Source organism: Haliaeetus albicilla, chromosome 12 (genome assembly GCF_947461875.1).
Source record: "Haliaeetus albicilla chromosome 12, bHalAlb1.1, whole genome shotgun sequence".
In the NCBI taxonomy this organism is placed as follows: domain Eukaryota; kingdom Metazoa; phylum Chordata; class Aves; order Accipitriformes; family Accipitridae; genus Haliaeetus; species Haliaeetus albicilla.
In genome coordinates, this window is record NC_091494.1 from 28,646,320 (window position 1) to 28,667,274 (window position 20,955).

Sequence of the window (20,955 nt, forward strand, 5' to 3'; positions counted from 1 at the left end):
ATAGCTCTTCTATTTTCGGAGAGGAAAGGGAGTATGTCGAAGAGAAGTCATTGCAGCAAGGAGGAACTTGAAAGTCTTTCTTTCCCTGTTTATTTCACTTAAAAGCAAAAATTGTTTTCCAAGGGAGAGCAAGGTTTCTGTGCGAAGCCTTTGAAGTGAGGCTGGGATGGCTGGCCAGGGTGGGATTTATCCCTGCTCCTCACCACACCACAAACACCATCGGTCCCAAACTGCTGACAAATTCCCAGACCCCCATAAAGCACAGAGAGGTCTGCAGGTTGGTGCTGTTTCGGCTGGGGTGTGGGTGCTCGTGCTGCGAGAGTGGGGTCCAGGCAGGAGCAGCCCCTCTCCCTCAGCTCTGGCCGGGCTCACCCCCAGCCACTGCTCACCCTGCACCTTCCGACAGCAATTACTTGTATTTAATCACTATTTCTGTTGCTGGTGCTCCTGTGCAAGTGAACAGGAGCATTTTAAGACATGACGTGATGATAAGCTCTGAAAGCAAGATCCTGAGAGCTTTCTGCTGCGGTGCGTGTCCCTGCGCGGCGTTGGGGAGGAGGCAGGTGGATGGGGACGGAGAGGCCACGTTTGCATCATTTTGAAGGGGGAACGTTGTGCTTGCGCAAGTAGCCCATGAGAAAACGTGGGACATGCTGGAGCGCTGTGCCGGGGAGCGGTGCCGGGTCCCTGGGGTGCAGGGTGGGCATTGGCCATGGAGAGTCACTGTGCTCAGATCTGATGGACACAGGGCTTCAGGGTGCCAGGGTTCCATGGGTTCGGGCCCTTCCACTGCAGAAGGGCAGGAAGGGTCTCGTACATGTCCATAAGGCCACAGCGATTCCAGTCGGGTCTAAGGAAAACACCCTCGCTCAGCAGGATGAGGCTGGTTGCCGAGCCACTGCTCCTCAGATGCAGTTTGGTGCCACCAGCAGCTCGCCATCAGAGCTGTCCTTGCAGCTCCATCGTCTTGCTTCGAGAAGAGCTGCCTAGACAGAAGGGCTGATAAATCAGGCTTAAAGCTTGATCAGTTTGGTCTTCTAAAGAAGAGACATTGTTGTGTCCTGTAGCAAAGCGACAGGAGTTCCTCAAGGAAGGCAGCTGGGGCTCCGAGCACTCCCAGCCCAAGTGCTGGTCTGGGCATTAACCATCAGCAGGCTTCGGTGTGGCTTTGGCTGCTCAAGGAGCAAAGGTTTTGCGATCCCTTGGCAGAAGTGGAGTGCTGGCTCCAGCGTCTGCTTTGGCTCAATCCATCTGTGCACAGCAGTTTTCTAAGGAGACTTCCCTCGTTGCAGGGACTGCATTCATGGTAATGAACCTGCACCAATGGGCTACTCGCTGTGCTGCGTACCACAAAATGGGGTTCCCCTGGAAGTGACCCCGTGCTGCCAAGTCATTTCCAGGCCTCCCCTCCTCCTTCCTACTGTCCCCCAGACCCCAGAGGAGCACATCCTCCCTGGGTGGCTCTCGTCCTTCTGCCACTCTCGTGGCCAAACTGATTTTCAGAAAGAATCTTTTCCCCATTAATTTTAATCTCCCCTAGGTTGCTTTGAAATAAAGTAGAAGTTGAGGGCTGATCTAAGACACATGAACAGGCGTTGGACTGGAGCCACCGGCTTTCGTGTTGGCTGTGTTAGAGAGGGGCTGGAGGACGGGGCTCAGGACCGGCTGGCAAGGCTTCGCCCAGCACCCGGCAGCCAGGTCCTGCTGTGGAAAGCAAGGCAGAGAGCACGGGTGTATGCCCAGGGCTGTTCCTCTCCTGCTAAAACAGAGGTTTGGGATGAATAGCATGTGCACGGAAAATACAGCAAAGCAGGGACTCCTTGTACTGCAGCCCTGACAGCAAAAGGCAGGCCAGTGAGCCCTGTGGGCAGCTCAGGAGGGGGATATCGTAGCCCAATCCTGAATGTCTTGTAGTGTGAGAATTCTGCTTCCCCTTTGTTTGAAGGGCTTTGGAGGAAGGTTGGAAGGGCCTTGCCAAAGCACGGTAACTTTATTGTCCTCTGGCAGAGGTACACATCGGGGCTCAGGCATGGGCAGGGGTCCTGAGCCACGCGGGTGGGCTGCGGGAGGAGCAGGAAGCGAGCTGGTGGCACGACAGTTAATGAAGTAGATTTTTTTTTTTAAGTGAGATTCAAATAATTGTAACCCCAAGATAGAGAAGACATTGGAGGAGATGAAAAGGGAGAGAGAAAGAAAGGAAGCAAAGGACAGAGGTTTGGAATAGAGAGGGAGATTAGGAGATAGATGAAAGAGAAAGGAGAAAGATAAGAGGGAGAGAGGGGACAGATCTCCAGCGCGAGATGGGCGTTGCCAGGGAAACGGGAAGAATGAGGGAGCGACAGAGGGATGGAGGAGCAGAGGATGCTGGGGGCGGGGAACGACGATGGAGGGATGGAGGCTCAGTCTCCGGTGGAGGAGGAAAGTGGATTCTCAGCATAAAGGGAAGCCGGAGGAGGGATGTCCCGAGTTGGCGTGGGTGCCTGTCTGCTGGGAAGCTGCGACAGCATTCGGGATTGCGGCTCCGTCCCTCTGCAGCGAACGGCTGCGGCATCCGCTGCTGCTCACAAGCTGACCCCTCTCACCCTGCGTTTCCATCAGCTGAAACATTGCTTGCCCACCGCAGGGAGGCTTTCCTCAGAAACTGGACACCACACTGCGCCCATACCTAGTCAAACATGTGGATCTTCTTCTGGAGGGCTGGCGGGAGGTGGGAGAGGATCCGACCTGGGAGGGAGAGCCCTTGCCTCTGCTTGGCCTCGATATTTATATTCCACTTCCAGATGCAGCTGCTGTATTTCAAAGATAAAAAAAGGTAGTGTGTGTGTGACGGTGAGGCCACGAGGGCAGAGTGGTGACCTGCTTGCAGGGGAGGACGGGCACCAAGGTGCCATGCATGCCGTGGTGGCGGGCAAGGGCAAGGGCAGTGCCAGAGCTTGGCTGGTGCCGCCTGAGCTGGTGCCAGCCCAGACGCCACGTGTGCCTGCACTGAGTCGGTGCTCGGTGGGCAGGTGCTCACCGCTCACCGGCAGCAGGATGGTGGCTTCCCAGCACTGCCACCCTCCTCGCAGCAGCAGAGCGGTGCCCAGTTCCCTACCCGTGGAGCAAAGGTTCCCCAGCAGATATTGAGTGCTGGGTTGGGATAAATCCCGGTGTAATTTATTGCAGTCGCAGATGGCTCCCGCAGCCAGAGCCGGGGCTGCCGGGCAGAGCCCGCGGCATGATGGGGCACAGGGCCAGGGCTGGGAAAAGAAACAACTTGCTTGAAAACCTGCAGTAATGGTGAGGCTTCGCTCATGAGCGGGGTGCTGCAAAGCAGAACCCCTCCTTCCATGACGCTGCGGGTGTCATTTCAAAGCCCAGAGAGAGTTTTGTGCTCAGCAGCTTCGGCTGGTTCCTGGGAAGATCTCAAAGGCGCCGGCTGCTCCCCCATCCCTGGGTGGCAATGGGGGGTGACCAGGCGGCTTCGTGCTCAGTATACATTTATTCTGCAGAAATGGCAATCTCCAGTTATTTGAAAAACATTCCTTTTCCCCTTCCAGTCAGAGTTTGCCAATAACCTAGTGGCTTCAAAGAGGTAAATATTTACTTCTCACCAAGGAATATAATGGCTGGGGTAAGAATCACTAAAAGCAATATCAACAGAGCGATTGGGGAATGGTTTAATGTGATCTGACAAAGGGGGTGCTGCTCCCTTCCCGAGACATTGTCTGTCATATGGACCTGAAGTCATCATTTTCCCCAATTTTTTTCCACCTAATCTTACTAAAAACCATTATCTATATCATGCTGCAAATTGTAGGTTGTGTTCTTTTTCTTTTCTTTTAAATCAGAGCCCCCAAAGATGATAATTCCTCCACCCAGAATCACTTCACGTGATACACATCATACCATGTATGTCATTCCTTGTCAGAAAGCATATCTGAGGCTGAAGGGAGCAGTTCTGCCTTCTAATCAACTCACAATAAGTAGTTTTTTCTTTTTTCTAGAGAAGTCAGTAACAAAAGTTTTCCTTAAAAAATTGAGTTAGATAGTATCTAATGTGGAGACACTGATTGAATGAATTTAAAAATTGTTTTGATTTCTTTCAAAATGTGGAGTTTATTTGGTAGCAGCAACCCAGCACCATGCATCCTCTTTCCTGTTTCTCAGAACTTAAGCTCATTATTTCAAGTCCAGTTTATCTGCGACAGATGTCAGTTGTGAGGCGAGAAGTGGTGTTTTCGGTTCTGCCAGGCTCAGGTGCGTGCCCCCCGTGTTCCACAGCTCTTGACCTTGACCAGCCCTGGTGATGGGAGCTTGTGCAGCAAGACAGACGTTTGGGCTTGGATGTACCTGGTGTTTGAGCCTGGCTGCAGAAAGCCCTTCCCGCAGTGTTGGATGGATCATCCTGCGTGGGAAAGCTTTCATGGCTCCAGCAGAGCACGGGAGACCCCACTCATCCTTCCCTCGCTCAGCCCCAGCTCAGGATTTAGTGAAACCAAGATGAACTTGTAAATCCTTAGGCCTGATACAGGACAACTCTGGATCAGTTTTATGAATAATTTTAGATATTGTAATTTTCAGGAAAAAAAATATTTTTCTGTTTACAATTTTTGTGGGTGCTTTGAGCAGCTTTATGTGAAAACTGCAAGAAAGATGAAAGACTGATTTTTCCTTTATTAAATTTAAATGAAAGCTTCTTTTAAGTAAGGAAGAAAAATAAAATCAAAGGTATTCTCACAAATATTACAGATGTGTTGATCAGCCATTTTCCATTAAAAATTGTTGAAAAGATTTAACGCCTCCTCCCCCTAAAAGATCACCCCCACGTGTCCAACTTCACCCAGTCATCTTTAGCCCCGATTTATGCTCGGGCTCAACCCCAGCACCCCAGGAGCTTTGCACGTTGCCTCCACTGCGACGTCTGCTTGGCAGAGGGGGTTCTGCACAGGGTCCTGCAACGGGGGTCCCGCAAAGGGGCTTCCGCAGTGGGGGTCCTGCAAAGGGCTCCTGCAAAAGGGGTCCGGCAGCCACCCAGCTCTGACGGTGCCTTCCGTGGGGTGGGAGCTCACTGGAGTTAGGGTGTGGGAGGTGCATCTCCTGCAGCTGCGGAGTGCACCTCTTGGACGGCCGGCGCGGGTTGGGCTCCCGCAGCCCTGGGGACTTGGCACTGCGCAGGTTTAAAGCCAAGGAGCTTTAAGGGAGGTGCTCTCTGCCCGCCCAGGACAGCCTGATTGCATTGCTTGGGTTGCACCATTGATTTTCTTTCAGAAGGGAACAAGTCCTAAAGGTCCTCCCAGATTGCTGTTGGGTTTGTCATACAGCTTATAACACGGAATCTGGGTGCAAGGTGAGTTAGACGAGATAAGCTTCCGCTGGTACCAGCTGGGCCCTGGCACTCACTCATGTGCCGGCACTTACCCTCTGATGGGACAGTGATAACAGGCGGTGATAACAAGGAGGGTTCCTGTGGCTCTGGTGGGGGTGTTACTGCTCCTTGGGAAGGCTGTGAAAGGTAAATCTCAAATCTTTTGGATTTTGGATGTCCTTGACTCCCTTTCATGCAAGAAGGGTTGGGTGAAGTTTGGTGGCTGTATGGCTCACCCTGCTGTCTCTGGCGCTGATGTAAAGAGTAGCAGAGAGAAGGTGTTTGATCACTAAATGGAGCCTGATAGAAAATGAGGGTCTCTGCAATAGTTAATACCTTGAGCTGCAGTCCCTTGCAGAGCACCTTCAATGGGCCTTCAGCTGGGATGGTGCTTTGTGGGAGTGGGTGGTCCTTTTACTCTGGTTCCCCCCATCAGATCTAGGGTGTTGTAGGCAAACCTTGTTTCTGTGCACAGGTGAGGTTTCCATGAACCAGACATAATTTTTTTAAGCTGCTTAATTTGGGATTACCAAAAGTCTCATTTCCAGAGCTGCTGTGTTGGTGTCTGTTGTGGCTCAGCTGCACCTGGTGCTGGTGGAGGGGCTGGGTGGGATGGTGGTACATGGTGGTAGAAGCGCTCAGGAGTGGCTGAGTGAAACCAAGGGAGTTAAAATGGGAAGGGAAAACTGTCCAGAGATGGATGGTGCTCAGTCTAGTGCAGTGGCTGGAAAATCAAATCCAGCAAGAAATGTACTGGGAGATGAAGAGGCTTGTTGGGCAAAACCGTGCTGCAGGAGGGGACCTGTCTGGTGTAAGAGGCCTGAGGTGAGAGGTGTTTGGGTCGTTAAAGATGAAACAAGAGAGGTAAAATTACAGAAGGAAGTGAAAGCTATGTAAAAAACAACTGAACTTTAAGCGCTTAAAGACCAGGCGGTGAGTGAGGAGCTGGTGGAGGCTCTGAGGAGACATCCAAGACTGGGGCAGGCAGGAACCGCAGGGATGTGCCAGGGCAGAGCCTGACTCTTCCCAGCTGTGTTGAGAAAGACAGGAGGAGAAGAGAGATTGCACTGAGACAAAACCCTCCAGGAGTGGGAGGAGAAATGCTGCAAGAAAACTGAATTTCACAACCCCCAGCGGAGCAGGGACGGGAGCTGCTGCTGTGGCCCCGGGTGCGTCCTTCCCACGAGCATCAGAGAAGGGAGACCAGTGGTGGTGGCCAGGGAGAGGCGGATGAGGGGGACCAGGAGAACACAGGCGGCTTTCGGAGGGGATGCCAACAAGTGCGTTTGTGTAACCCCATGTGCAGGAAGGGTGGGGGCGGGCGAGTGTCTCCATCAGCAAATGAGCTGGAGAGCACCTAAACCTGAACTAAAGGTTTTGATTTAAGCCCAGAAGCAGGTTCAGTTCCCAACTATGGTACGTGGGCAAGGACAGCTGAGTTTGAGTGAAAACCTGCCAGGTACAGCCACAGGAAGGATCTGGAGACTCGAGCTGGGGAGGAAGAGGAGTTGCTCTTGTCTTAATATTGATCTCAGTAGCAACATGTTTAATTTATTTTGTTTTTCTGATCTGAGAGGTGGAACAGAGGGATGAGCTGAACATAAAACAATAGTTGGAAAAGGGGATTAGGGAAGTCAGCATGGAGAGCTGTAAAGGTGACGTATGGAGCATATAGCTGCGGGAGAGCAGACCCCGTCCCCAGCAGTGTGTGACACGGCACCGGGCAGTAGGGCCTGTCCCCTCGGGGTGGGGGCAGGAAGCTGCAGAAATGGTATGATACTGCAAAACCAGGAGCATTTAAAAAAAAATCAGTACCTGCAGCAGAGCTGGAACCCCAGCCCACAGCACTACTGTGCATGTGCCTTTTTACAGTAATACTCGCAACTCTTCCTCAAAAACAGATCTTGGCGTTGTACATAGCGAAATAGATACAGACTTTGCCCCCAGAAAACGGACAGTTGAAGGGAAGGATGGGGCAAGCAGGTAAGCAGAAGAGCACAAAGACATGAGTGCCTTGCTGGAGCTGCCCCATCGCTGCTGGGTGTTGGCAAGGCATGGGTGTGCTCTAGGAAGAAATGGGAAGAAATCGGTGTAGTAGCAGATTTTTGCATAGATTTTTTTTGCCTGAAAAGTTGTGAATATGTTGAAAAATGGGGTGATGAAATTTGTCATTGCTGGTGCAGTTGTTTGTTGGCAACCAAGAAGAGATAGGATGAGAAAGGGCTTAAAGGGCGAGCAGCTTGTGCCTGGTGTAGAGCTGAAAGATGGGAGGGAGAAATAACAGGGTCACAACCAGAAGTCAGCAGCACAACTCCTGCACAAGTGTCTCCCATCTGTCTGAGGGGAGGAGGATGCTGCTGGCCAGTGCAGCACAGAGCTCTGCACCAAATCAAGCTCTGGAATGATTAATAGTTACTGAAGTGTTCGGTTTGTGGGTATGGAAAAGAAAGGCAGATCTTGGATTGCACAAGAACCTGGAGTGCAGATGGGGGAGGTCAGTGCAGGACTGTGTGGGATGGTGGGCATGAAGGCAGGAGGAGATGTTTGCAGGACTGGGGTGGGAAAGCACAAGGGGAGTTCAGTTTAAGGTTCAGCCTGGCATTGTTTGCTCTTTGTGGGGTGGAAGATGGGGGAGAGTGGGATTTGCCTGACTCCTCCTCTTACCCTCAACCTGCTAGCTTGCCTCTGGGGTCGTGTGCCTGTAGCCCGCCTTCCCTACTCAACCTGCATATCCCCCTCGGGCAGAGGAAAGGGCATGTCCTGTTTGCTGGCCAGTCTACTTATTTTCTAGGGGCATTATCAAGGCAGTACGGCCCTTTGTAAGGCTCCTAACAGTCTCCTTTTCTGCAGAGGGATGGAGTTTACTTGTTAAAGCATCCTTACAGCTCCTGGAGACCCAGCCTGGTGGTCTGGCACTGGAGCAATGCTGGGACTGTTGCTTTGCCAGGATGGACCAGCAGAATCCTCTCTTGTCTGTGCCCTGCTGCCCATGGGTCTTTCTGCTGTGGTGCTGCAGCTCCTGAGTCCCCAGTTTTGGAGGGATGAGTCTTTAACAGCTCAGCTGGTGGTATTTTGTCGGCACCAGGAGGGACAATGTATTTGTGCTTATTTTCCTTCCCCCTGTCCCTTCTTGTGCAGCTGAGGTGAGTCAGGGCTGAGTGGGTGCTGCCAGGGCGAGTTCCTTCTGCTGCACTGCCCTGCCTGTGGGCCTGTGAGGGGGAAAGCAGCTGTGGTCACCAGCCCTTGGCTCCTCCAGCAGCCTGGTCGCTGCTGTGGAGGGGTCCTGCACAGGGATCTCTGGGATTTCTCAGGAGGGTGAGAGCTCTGGCTGGGTTTTGGGTTCAGGTGTGCAAGTGCTGCACAAGCCTCTGCCCAGCATCTGGGTGCTCCGTGTGCTTCAGCCCTGGGCATGCATTGCCTGGTTTCACCCAGGAGTGATTGCTTCACATGGGACTGGCTGTGGCAGGTCTGCGCTCAGCTGCAGCGCTGGACCCAAGGCCCTCTGACGCCGCTGCTTTGGCTTCTTGAGCAAGATTGGAAGTGGCTCCCTGGGGAGCAGAGGTTTAGGCGGTGCTCTGCACCCCCCGGGGGTGTCAGGGTGTTTCCTGGGGGAATTGCAATATGTGACCCAATGTTACTTGCCAGTGTGTCGGGAAACAGCATTTCCAGCCTGCTCTGCAAGACTGGAGAAGGCTGAACAGGGAAGTGAGAGTGAGAAGTGAAACAAAAGCATCTGTCCCATTCCCCACTTCTCTCCCTGCGGTGTTTGTGCAGCTGCAGCAGCAGTTCTGCCGAGTTGTTGTGGCCTTGCTCTCTTGAATAGCAAAGCTCCATTTCTCATGTACCAGGGCTTGTGCGCTCGATAGAGAAAAGTGTGAAGAGCAATTTGTGTAACACAAGGCTTTTATTTTTGTACTGAGGGCCCAAAGGAGCAGAGCTTGTCCACTTTCTTGGAGTGCCCCAGAGTAGGAATCCACCATTTACTTTCTTCTAAAAGCCTCTGGTTTAGGGTGGTTGTTCTTAAAACATATCGGCGGTGGTCTGGGGAGTGTATGTGAATGTGTCATTCTTTCAGCTTCCTTCTCTTGTGGTGCTCGTACTCGGGGCAGAGACCCGGAGCTGTGCTGGGGGGTCCAGCTGACCCCTCTGCAGTGCTGGAGATTTGGGGAGAACAGTTGGGTCCCATCTCGTGTCCCTTCTCCCCTCTCATCTCCTAGAGGCTGCCAGCTGGCTGTGGGGCTGTCCAGGTCCTGTATTGCCCTTGCACAGTGCTTACTGGCACCTGCCATAGGGAGCAGGATCTGGCAGTGCCCTCCCATCCCCAGCTGGGAGCTGGGCTAACAACATGCTGCTGCAGGAGGAGGTGTGTGGGTGCTTATCATCCTGTATAAATGGCTGTGGAGAAATCCTTGGGAAAAGTGAGATCTTAACTGGACTGGAAGAGACATCCAGTGTATGTGGAAATAGCAACTGTGCCCCAAACCAAGGAGGAAAACAAAATCCAAGACCAAATTGGAAGGCCCTCCCTGCTTCCCAGCCTCCTCCAGCTCCTCTCACCAGGGCAGAGCAGAGGGACCCCCAGCTTCCCTGTCTGGGCTGAGACCCTGAGGAGCAGGCTCTTGATTTCAGCTTCCTCAACTCCAGCAAGAATTACATTAGCAGATCCGCCAAGGCAGCGGCACTGCTCGCACGCTCCTTCCGGGAAGCTGCCGCTCGCCTCCGGCCACCCCAGAGCCCTGGCCTTGCGCTGCCTGTCACCCAATCCTCTGGCCAGTGTCCGCTTGGGACCCGGCTCACAACGCGGGCCGGGGTGGGTGCTCAGTGGTGATGGACGGGCCCGCTGATGGTTGGGGAAGTTTGAGCGGGAAAGTGGGACTTGCTCCAGCCCTTGCGAGCTGGCGGGGGTGTCTGTGTGGGGGTGCTTGCCTCGGGTTGTTTTCCCTGGCGGGGACAGGGAGTGGTGAGCCGAGGCAGGGCCCCCCCCGGGACGAGGAGGAGGATGAGAACAACAACAGTGCGCCCTCGCACCGCGGCTGCCCGGGCGATGGTCAGCCCGGACCCTCCGGGAGTCTCGGTCCCGGGGCGGGGGGCCGGCCGGCCGGGGGGGCCCCGGGGTCGGGCTGTGCGCGCCGGCTGCCGCCTGCCCGGCTGCTCCCTCCTCTTCCTCCTCGTCTTCCTCCCCATCCTTCCTTCCACCCCTCCTCCTCCTCCTCCTGCCACCGCCCTCCCCCGCTCCTCGCTTTGTTTCGCTGCCTCCGCACTCCCCCTCCCCCCTCTCCTCCCCATCCTCCTCCCTCCATCCTCTTCCTCCTCCTCCCCCCAGTCCTCCTCTTCTCCATCTCCTCGCTGCCCGGTTCCGCAGGGTTTCTCCCCGGCTCCGTGCCGGGGGCTGGAAGTCCGAGGGGGCTGAGGCCGCCCCCCTTGCCTGGTCTCCCCTCCATTTCTGGCCGGCAGCCCCCCCAGATCCTGCTCTCTGGCCGCTGGCTCCGCACAGCCCGTCTCCCTCCTGGCTGCCATGGGGAAGGGATGCCCATGCAGGCGGGGATGCTCAGCTGGGCCCTTTCCCCTGCCCGGGTGAGGGGAGCAGTCAGAGGGTGCTGGAGCCGCTGGCGAAGGGCCCGGCTGCCATGCCAGGGCAGAGGCGGTTGGAGCTCGGGCACAGAGGGCTGGGGACAGAAGTGTCCACGCAGGCACCAGGGCCCACTTCCTCCCCCCCCTCCCCCGAGCATCTCCTGTTCCCTGGCCATGCTGGCAGGTCGCACACTCAGCCTCGGGAGGGTCCCCTCGCCGGGAGCATCAGACCTTGGGTTGAGGGTGCCCGATCCTGTGGCTGGATCCAGGGCACGGGAGGCTGAGCAGCCCGTGCAGCCTGAGCCCCCGGGCAGCCAACCCCGCGCAGTCGGTGTCTCTCCCCTTCTCTGGCTCTTCCTGTTTTTGTGCCGGTTCTTTTCCCCCTCCCCATCACTTCCCTTTCCCCAGAGGGATGTGTGTGCTGTGACCTGGTGTTTCGGTGGGCATAGAGCTGGTGTGAGAGCACGTGCAGGAACCAGCAAGAGCAGGCAGCTGCTGGTGGCTTTGCCTGCAGTGGTGTGTTTGCAGTGGAGAGGCCAGTGTGCTCTGGCCAGCACACCTCATCCTTGCAGCCTGTAACTGGCCTGGCTGGCAAGCTGCTTGTGGGACACAGCATGGAGGCTTTGTGGGTGCCACAGTGAGAACCGTGCGGATGATAAGCTGGTAAAGCGAGGTTTCTCCACGCAGAGAGTGGTTCTTTAGCCCACGGTTGCCTCTCACGCCATGCAGGTGCTCCTGGGACTGCAACATAATCTGGTTTAGAGTTTATTCCTGTTTTACCTCCCCCATAGGATTTCTCTTTGTTGTAGCTGCAGAAGTAATTGTATTTAGGAGAATGTTCTTCACCACAGGAGGAAGCAGCAGCCTCCTTGCTTTCATCTGGTGGCAGCTCTCCAAGCACTTCCTTGCCCATCCTTGCCAGCTGCCCCAGGGCTGCTGGGGGCCCTGGGCTGCACCCCATTGATGGGGGTCCTGGGCTGGCTTGGCCCGAGGGAGTTGGGCACTGCTGCTCAGGGCTCTGCCTCCCTCCAGGACCCTGACCCTTCCTCTCAGGGGTGGGTACAGGGCTGTCGGACCCCTGAGCACGAGCAAGCTGAGCATGAGCACGTTCTCAAAGTGTTGATTTAATACTTGCAAAACAAAACACATGAACGACCCTCCAGCTGAAGGGAGTGTTTTGGCAGCCGGTGTGTCTTTCCCCAGCCTACTGGCGGGCTGCTCTGCTGGCAGACCTGCCTGTGCCTTTACATCTTGCCTGCTTCTCATTTTGCTCTGTTTTGCTTTGTCTGATGGTCTCCCCTCCCTGTTTTCCAGTCTGAATTGCCAAGGAACCTGTGGTCACCAACCGGAGGGATCTGGGGATGGATGGCAAAACTGCATCCCCAAAGCACAGTGGTGTCTGCCCCACTCTTCTCGGTGCAGCAGCTCCTCCGTGCTTTGCTATCCCAGATTGCCAGGTTGTTTATGGCAGCAATTCCTCAGATTGCTGGCCAGCTCCCCCTGAATTCTCCTAAAAGGGCTGGTGCTGGTGGGGCAGGTGCGGGCTCTGTCTGCCTGGTGAGGAATGCCGGATCTCCAGAAGGGCCTTGTCCCTCCCTGCGGCTGTTCCTATGCCAGTCACATCATTTCAGTGGGGATGTGCCCTATGCTCTGCTCTCCAGGCTGGTGGGACCCCAGAGACCACCAGAGCACAGAGAGCTCCTGGTTTGTCTCAGGCTCAGGAGCAGAGCTGCTGTCCCCGGGGTGCTCTGTGCCTGGCACTGCCACAGACCCAGCACTGGTGGCCCAGCAGCTGCTGGGTGAGGCTGGTGGTGACTGCCTGTAGGCATGATGCAAAAGTGGAGTTTTCTGCTCATTTGTCTTTTGACTTTTGCTGCTGAAACTGCAACCCTGTGAGTTTGCTGTGGTCCCACATGTACCCAGTGGTGATACCATGCCATTGCTGTGATCTCCCAGTGTGGTCCCCTGTGCTTGCTTACTGCTCCTTGCTTCTCCACCAAAGGTCATTTGTCCTTCTAGTCAAAGCTGGTTGGTGTCTACCTGACCTTTCAAGTCAATATTTCCCAAACTGACTGGCACCTTGCGCTACTCCCATGTAAGCTCCACCATCGCCTTTCCCCCAGCCGTCACCAGCATCAGATGCAGCGAACAGCAGTGCTGGAGCAGCTCCTCTTGCGCCACCACTCCGGCGGGCTCTGGCACGCTCCTGCAGGTTGCCCACCTGGGTGCTGGAGGCTCTACATCACTCATAGGTCCAGGCTGCTGCCTCGCACCCTGGAGCCATGTCCACGCCCTCGTCTCTCTCCTTGTGGTCTCCCTTCATTTCTATCAGGGTGACTTGCTCAGGGGATCTTGTGGTGCCAGCATGCCCAGGCGGGCTGTCCTGCTGGTCAGTCCCGTGGTAATATGCTCCTCCTTGCACAAATGAGTATCACTGCGTGTGTCATCCCTGAGCAGTTATCTGACTTTTTTCCTGAAAATGGATGGGTAGTTAAATAGCACAATGTTGGAACTGGAGTCCTGCAGAACCCTGTCGTGAGCCCTCCTGGAGAGTGGTGGGGATGTGTCTCTGAGCGGTGATAAACCTGTTGTGGTCCATTTGCCGTGTGCCCCAGGGTGCACTGGTGTTGGGTCAGTCCTGCTCTGACCATGTCCATGTCCTGTGCCTCTTCCCAGTGTAACTTGGGCACGTGGTGCCTGCCACCCCAGAGCTGATGAGGGCATGAACACTTGGGGGCCACCTCAGAGATAGGGGGCAATGGGGGAGGGAGAAGACTCTTAAACCTTTGCAACCTGGGGGGGTATTGCCTGCTGCTCGTCTGTGTTTGCACTGGGGCCTTGGAGAACTGTGGCTTTTACAGGGATTTTAACTGACTCTGTAGCCCTCTTCTGACAAGTGACTTCGTAGCTGTGTAAGCAGGCTGTGCCGGTCAGTAGTGCTGCAGCAGGAGGGAGGCTGGAAAAATGGAAACAAACCACTTATAAAACCTGAAGAAATACTGCTGGAACCTGGCGTGCTTATTGCTGGGACAAGAGTGCTACTGAAAGGCATTAATAAAAGCAAAGGGGAGAGGAGGTGCTTGCCATGGTGATGAGAGGCAGCTGTGAGGTGAGAGGGATGGGCCAGGCAGGGAAGGTGAAGCTGGAGCCTGGCTGTCGTGGGGCAGGGCAGGTCAGAGCAGTGAGGGGGTTCTGGGGGTACCAGCACAGCCTGCCCTCAGACCAGCACGCTCAGACGCCAGGCAGCCTCCTGTGCTGCAGTGATGCTCGGACCCCCACAGGTGAGTGTACCAAAGGCACTGAGCCAAGCAGAGCCTCTGACACACACTTCACTTGGGCTTGTGAGCCTGGCAGCTTGACTGCTCTCCAGATGCTCCCAACGAGGAGGGTTTGGGCTTTGGTTCCTTGAGCTCCTTGTGCCCTTCATTGTTGCTTCTCGCTGCTTGCAAGGAGCACAGAATAGAGCAGCATGTTCACCTTTCTTGACTGGTCCCCAAACTGCACAGGTGGCTGTCCCCAGGAATTGCTGCCAGGGAGCTCTGGGACACACGAGGAGCCAGACCTCAGCCTTGGGGTTCGATAGCCTGGCCAGAAAGGCTGACAGTGGACACAGAGTCAAACTTCCCCTCCACAGCCTGGCTCCATGGTCTGCCCCTGCAGCTGAGACCCCTGAGGCCATGCTGCCCCTGTGTCCTGGGGTGTGTGGTGCCAGGGACCCACACTGGCAACGCCTGCGTCATTCTGGGGTTTGCTGGGGATGGAGATAAGGAAAGGGGTGATGGCTGGAATGAGCCCCTCACAGAGCAGCATCCCTGGTGGCTGTGTGGTGGCAGGCACACTGGGAGGGCTAATGGCTGTCTCTCTCCCTCCCCAGCCATGACAGCGTAGGCAGGCGGCGAGAGATGGATCGCTTCACTGAGTGCGGGACCCAGACGGACGCAGTGGTGGTGCTGTCCCTGGCGCAGGCTGCGGTTCTGGGCTTGGTGTCTGAGAATGAGCTGCTTGGGGCCACTGTCAGTCCCTCCGGCTTCTTCCCAGGGCTGGGAGGGAAGCTGCCGGACCCTGCTGCGGTGGAGCCCGGGGAGCCGGAGGGCGAGGGGCAGGCACCAGGGGATGGGCAGGAGGAGGATGCCTTGGAGGCAGAGTCCTCCCTGGAGAAGCACGCCCGGAGGAGGAAGCGGCCTCCTGTGAGGCTGGTGCCCAAGGTCAAGTGCGAGAAGGCAGAGGTGGAGGATGAGGTGCTGTACGAAGTGTCCGTCCCTGGGGACAAGGAGGGTGAGCGGCAGCACAGACACCTGCCCCCCCTCCAGGACCCCAGCCAGGAGCAGACGGTGCAGAGCAGTGCCATGAAGATGATCGACCTCGGTGCCTTCAGCAGGAAGCCCCGGCGCCTGCGGCACCTGCGCCGGCACGTGCGCCAGGAGCTGGAGGCCACCGAGTGCCGCCTCGGGGGCCCTGACCCTGCCGGTGCAGCGGATGGTGGCACCATGGGGACCCTGCGGACCGAATGCGCCTTTGAGGCGGGCGCCCCGTCCCCTGGAGAGGCAGAGGCCCCTGCACCAGCGTCCCCTGAGCAGGTGAAGAGCGAGCAGGGCTTCACCTGGCAGGAGCCGGGGGAGCTGGATGCAGAGGCGGCGGGTGCCACCAGCGAGCGCAACAAGAAGGCGCAGCTGGACCGGCTGGACATCAACGTGCAGATCGATGACTCCTACCTGGTGGAGGCAGGGGACCGCCAGAAGCGCTGGCAGTGCCGCATGTGTGAGAAGTCCTACACCTCCAAGTACAACCTGGTGACCCACATACTGGGCCACAATGGCATCAAGCCCCACTCCTGTCCGCACTGCAACAAGCTCTTCAAGCAGCCCAGCCACCTGCAGACCCACCTGCTGACCCACCAGGGCACGCGGCCCCACAAGTGCGAGGTGTGCAGTAAGGCCTTCACCCAGACCAGCCACCTGAAGCGGCACATGCTGCTGCACACCGACATCAAGCCCTACAGTTGCCGCTTCTGCGGCCGGGGCTTCGCCTACCCCAGTGAGCTGAAGGCGCACGAGGTGAAGCACGAGAGCGGCCGCTGCCATGTCTGCGTGGAGTGTGGGCTGGACTTCTCCACGCTCACCCAGCTGAAGCGGCACCTCTCCACGCACCAGGGCCCCACACTGTACCAGTGCCTGGAGTGCAGCAAGTCCTTCCACTACCGCAGCCAGCTGCAGAACCACATGCTGAAGCACCAGAACGTCCGGCCCTTCGTCTGCACTGAGTGCGGGATGGAGTTCAGCCAGATCCACCACCTCAAGCAGCACTCCCTCACGCACAAGGTAGGGGCTGGGGCACGTCGGGCACCTGAGGGGTGCTGCCCTTGCCATGCCCAGAGGAGGTGTGCCAGTTCTGGATGTGGGTGCTGGGGCAGAGGGGTGTCCCAGTGCCCCAGACTCCTGGCCAGCCCTGGGAAATGGGTGGTGTGGGTGGGCAGCGGTGCCCGTGGTTGGCATTTGCTAGGGGTCATTGCTTAGCAGCGAAAGCGCATCGTTATGAGCAGGGCCTCCTTTCTTCCTGGGGGTCTCCATCCTCAGGGAGGGAGGTTTCAGACCTACTGCGGGTTCTGTGGCAGGGTGACTTAGGAGACCTGCCGCAGCCCCTCCCAGCGGGCTGTGAGTGAGGGGTTTGCTCTTTTCCAGGGGTTATTTCAAGGGGAAGCAACTGGCCTGAGCCAGGGAGCAGAGCTGGATCTCACAGCTGGGCTCACAGAGCCCATCCAGCCATGCTCCCCACAGCCCACCTCCTGCATGCTGCTAGGCTTGGGCAGGGCTCTCAAATGTACCTGTGCCGGGTCGGCCGCTGTATGGTGGCCACGGTCCCCAGCCAGCTCCTTCCCATAGACATCACTTTGCAAAGCTGCTCTCACTCCAGCAGCACTGACCTAATACTGGTTTTTCCAAGTGCTGCAAATGCATTTCCAGGGCGGGTGAGACGATGGTATCTGGGAGTGAGGCAGGATCCTGCCTGCTGCAGGACCATGCAGGGGGAATTGCCCCCTGGGGCAGTGTGGGGATGGCACAGGCTCTCTGTAGTGCCTGCTGTGTGTTTGCAGGAGGGGCAGGGAGAGTGGAGCAGGAGACTCTCAGGAAGGTGAGACGAGATGAGAGTAAATCTCCCCCCGCCCAGTTCCTACACTCCAGCCTGCTGACAGTCCCTGAAGCTCAGTTTGGTGCGAGGACCCTCTCCCATGCCCCTTGGGGAGCGCAGGTCCCTGTTCTGCACCATGCCGGGCACCACTCTTGTGCCCCCAGCTCCTGCGGGGTCTGGTCAGAAACCCCAAAGCCACCCGGCACCTCTGTGCGCTGGCCCCCACCGCTGCAGGCAGAGCTCTGCCTGCTGCCGCTCTGCGCCCAGGTCTTGGCTCTGCCCCATGGTCACAGCTCTCCGAACCCCTTGCAGGGCGTGAAGGAGTTCAAGTGCGAGGTGTGCGGGCGGGAGTTTACCCTGCAGGCCAACATGAAGCGGCACATGCTGATCCACACCAGCGTCCGTCCCTACCAGTGCCACATCTGCTTCAAAACGTTTGTGCAGAAGCAGACGCTCAAGACCCACATGATTGTGCACTCACCGGTGAAGCCATTCAAATGCAAGGTACTGTCGGGGGTCCAGGGAGGTTAGCAGATCTGGGGTGGTTAGCTCAGGCCCTGGTGTGCTGCACTCAGGAGAAACCCAGCCAGGCTGGGTTGAGCCCTCAGTCACAGGAAAGCAGTTTTGTGATGCCTCCCTCTGTTCGCTTGGGCAAACAGCTCATCCTGACGCGTCTGCTCAGAGCTGCGCAGCAGAGAGCAGCTGCTGTGGGCAGGGTGTGGGCACTGCTAACAGGGAAGGACAATTAGTACCTCTCTCTGACCAGCACTAGATCTGCTGGAGTTCCCAGCAATACCAGCACAGCATCCCTGAGGCCTCCCACTGCAGCCAGGGAGGAGGGAAACGGCCCCATTACTCTTAGAAGTTGGTGGGAGCAATGGGGGACCCCAGAAGCAAGGTCTGCTCTGAAAAGCACATGTCCCTGTGGCAGCACTGGCCATCGCAGGCGAGCACCTGCCACTGTGACCCTTTGCTGGGGGTGGCAGCGGGAGAGCCCTTGCTGACTCCAGGAACGCTGCCTACAGGTCTGCGGGAAGTCCTTCAACCGCATGTACAACCTGCTGGGCCACATGCACCTGCACGCAGGGAGCAAGCCCTTCAAGTGTCCCTACTGCTCCAGCAAGTTCAACCTGAAGGGCAACCTGAGCCGGCACATGAAGGTCAAGCACGGGGTGATGGACATCAGCCTGGACAGCCAAGGTAGGTGCAGGCTGTGGCCAGTACCTGGTGCTGCCCATTGCAGACTGGGCACTGTGGTCTTCCCTGCTGTGGCCACCCCTGGGAGCACCCAGCTCTCAGCTCTTTGCTTCGGGAGCTGGGCCATGCCACGGCGGCTCCAGCAAGCACCTTTCAGCAAGCTCACGTCTTGTAGCCTGAGGGCTGCCCTTGGCTTGCTTGTCTTGCCAGTGCCCCGTGGTGACAATGCTGTCTCCCCAGCCAAGCACGTGCCCTCCATGGAAAGGTACCAAGCAGGAGCTGGAATAAGCTTAATAAACTTGGTACAAATACAAATAAATAAACTTCATTTTAAAAAAAAAAAGTTAAAATAAACAGCTCCTCAAGGAGCCATTGAGGCTTTGGCTTCTCTGGAGAGGACAGTGCCCTCTGGTGATGTGGTGACTGTGAGCTTGGTCAAAGGGTTTTGCAGGGTGGGAGGGGTAAATCTCACTGTTTTTGCCCCTGCTGCCCCTTCTGCACCTGCCCAAAGGCACCCTGCGGGGATGGGAGATGTTCCTGCTGCAGGTTTCTGCACAGCATCAGTACAGATGCTCCATCAGCAGTCTTATGGCAGGACCACCCCTGCTTTGTACAGACAGAGCTGGAGACAAGCTCTGGCTGTTTCATCCCCTCGGGTTGCCCAGCAGTTCAACACCCACTTTGAACGCATGCTGGGGGACCCAGCAGGATCCCCCGTTCCTGCCCTTTTCTCTTCCTCCTCACCTTGGACAACTCCCAGCCCAGCCAAGACTCAGCCAGCATCTAGCACCGTGATGCAGGCAGGGAGTGCAAGTGCAGGGACAGCGCTGGGAGGATGCCTTTCCTGCGCTGCCTTCCTCACCTCCCCTGTGGTGGGATGGATGCCGCAGACCCCTGCGTGTGGCACAGGCACTGGTCAGGGGTGAGCACACGAATGGCAGCTTCCTGCTCTGGCAGTGCTCTGCTGGCAACCCATCCCTGCTGTGGTGTGTGGCTGGGGATCCTCTGGGGTGAGAGCCCCCCACAAGTGGCCTGTCTTGAGCAGAGCTGTAGCTTCTGGGGAGCTTTGGGCTCTAAACCTGAGCTGCCCAGGGAGGATGGGTGCTGTTGGCCCTTGGACCTTCATGCAGGTCTATCATCAGGTGTCCCTGTGCTAAATCCTAGATCCCATGATGGACCTGGCCGGGGCTGACCATGCTGAGCTGGACGGGCAGCAGGAGATGGATGACTTCGAGGAGGAGAACTCTTATGGCTACGGGGGGGTGGGCAACCCTCCAGATGAGCAGGCCATGAAGGAGATGGCGTACTACAACATGTTGTAGCCGAGGCTGGAGGAGGCTGCCAGGGGCCTGTATGGACTTTGCGTGGTAAGAGGAGCTGCTGCCGGCAGGCTGTGGCACCCAACCAGACCTGCACCACCACCCCTGGAGAAGGGGGGGCTCCAGTTGAGCTTGGTGAAGGAGAAAACAGGGATGTCAAAAAACCTTTGCCAGGGCAAAGGCAGGAGCAGAGGCTGGAGGTGGCACAGGGCAGCGGTCGCTGCCTGCCACAGGCACACCGAACTGGTGCAGCAAGGGCTCAGCTGCAAGCTGCTGCCTGACCCTTGCAGAGCCCCAGTGGAGCTCTCTCCTTCACTGCGGTCCTTCCCTCCTTCCCCACCACCCCCAGAGAGGGAGCACCGGGCTGTGCACCAGCTGTCTGCAGCTCTCTTGCCCACTGCTGACCTCCCTTCGCTCTGCTTCTGCCTGCCTGCCTGCCCCACCACACGGTGGCAAGCCGGGACCTTGCCTCTGTCTTCACCCTTGCCTGTACTTCAGTGTCCAGTGTACTTGAAGCTGCAGGCAGGGGAAGGCACATCCCAGAAGATGATGAGCATTACTAATTATTCTACCTCCTGGGTCCTCCCCCATGGCTGTGCTGGGGCTGCAGCCCAGCTGGCCCCCTGCTCCCCCCTCCCAGCGCCCCGTGGGGCAGAAGCCCCTCTGCCCACGGGAGGAGGTGGGTTTGCATTTCTTGCTCTTCCCTGTCTCCCAGACAGGCAAGAGCTGTCCCACTTGCTTTGGCACCAGCTGCGAGCTGGCATGGGCAAAGCTGTGGCAACCTGCGCGAGGCCACGGGGCACATACAAAACAGAATATTTTCTTACAAACTAATGGCAAAGCTCAGAGGAAGCAGCAGCTCTGGGTATAGAGCAGCTGTAGTGAGCAGTGTATTTAAAGGAAGGTAAACCCTGTTCAACTTGAGCAAATGATGGTATTTTGAAAGTAATTTATTTTTTTCAGATGTGCCGCGTGGTTGGATTTATCTTTTCACTGAGTTCAGTTTCCTTCAACCAATGTGCTTTGTAAACCTGTGTAACGTGTGTGGTCTGTGCGTGGGGAGCAGCACGGGCTGCAGTGGTGCGGGGGGCGGGGGGGGGCTGAGGGCTATGCTTAGCAAACCACAGCTGCCCTTTGCACTGCCAGTACCCACTCCTCGCCCCCCCTGAGCTGCTGTGGGGCTCAGGAAAAGGCTTTTGCTTGGGATGCACAGCCCTTGGGATTGGGGGGGGTTGCCTCCTCTGCTCCCAGGTGCTGTGGTGGAGGGAGAAAGGAGCTGGGGCAGTACTGGGTCTGGGACCACTGTCCTGGTTGTCTACCCTCCCTGCCGTAGGGCAGGGGGCCAAGCAGCACCAGCAGCATTGCTCCCCGAGCATGCCCAGGGCCGGGCAGGGT

General features: G+C 56.9%; 1 protein-coding gene across 2 annotated transcripts in view; it reads left to right on the top strand.

Annotated features, from left to right (window-relative positions):
- The window catches only part of ZNF710 (zinc finger protein 710), a 33,964-nt gene extending 13,290 nt beyond the window's left edge, over positions 1–20,674 (top strand). The window contains exons 2-5 of one of the 2 annotated variants that reach the window (XM_069798749.1): positions 14,793–16,236; positions 17,357–17,548; positions 18,070–18,244; positions 19,406–20,674. In XM_069798749.1, the coding sequence (XP_069654850.1) occupies positions 14,821–16,236; positions 17,357–17,548; positions 18,070–18,244; positions 19,406–19,563 (1,941 nt within the window). In that variant the 5' untranslated portion in view covers positions 14,793–14,820 and the 3' untranslated portion in view covers positions 19,564–20,674. Of the gene's footprint in view, positions 1–14,691; positions 16,237–17,356; positions 17,549–18,069; positions 18,245–19,405 lie in introns of those variants that run through there. The other variant, XM_009920315.2, reaches the window with a different exon arrangement.
- The last annotated feature ends 281 nt before the right edge of the window (positions 20,675–20,955 follow it).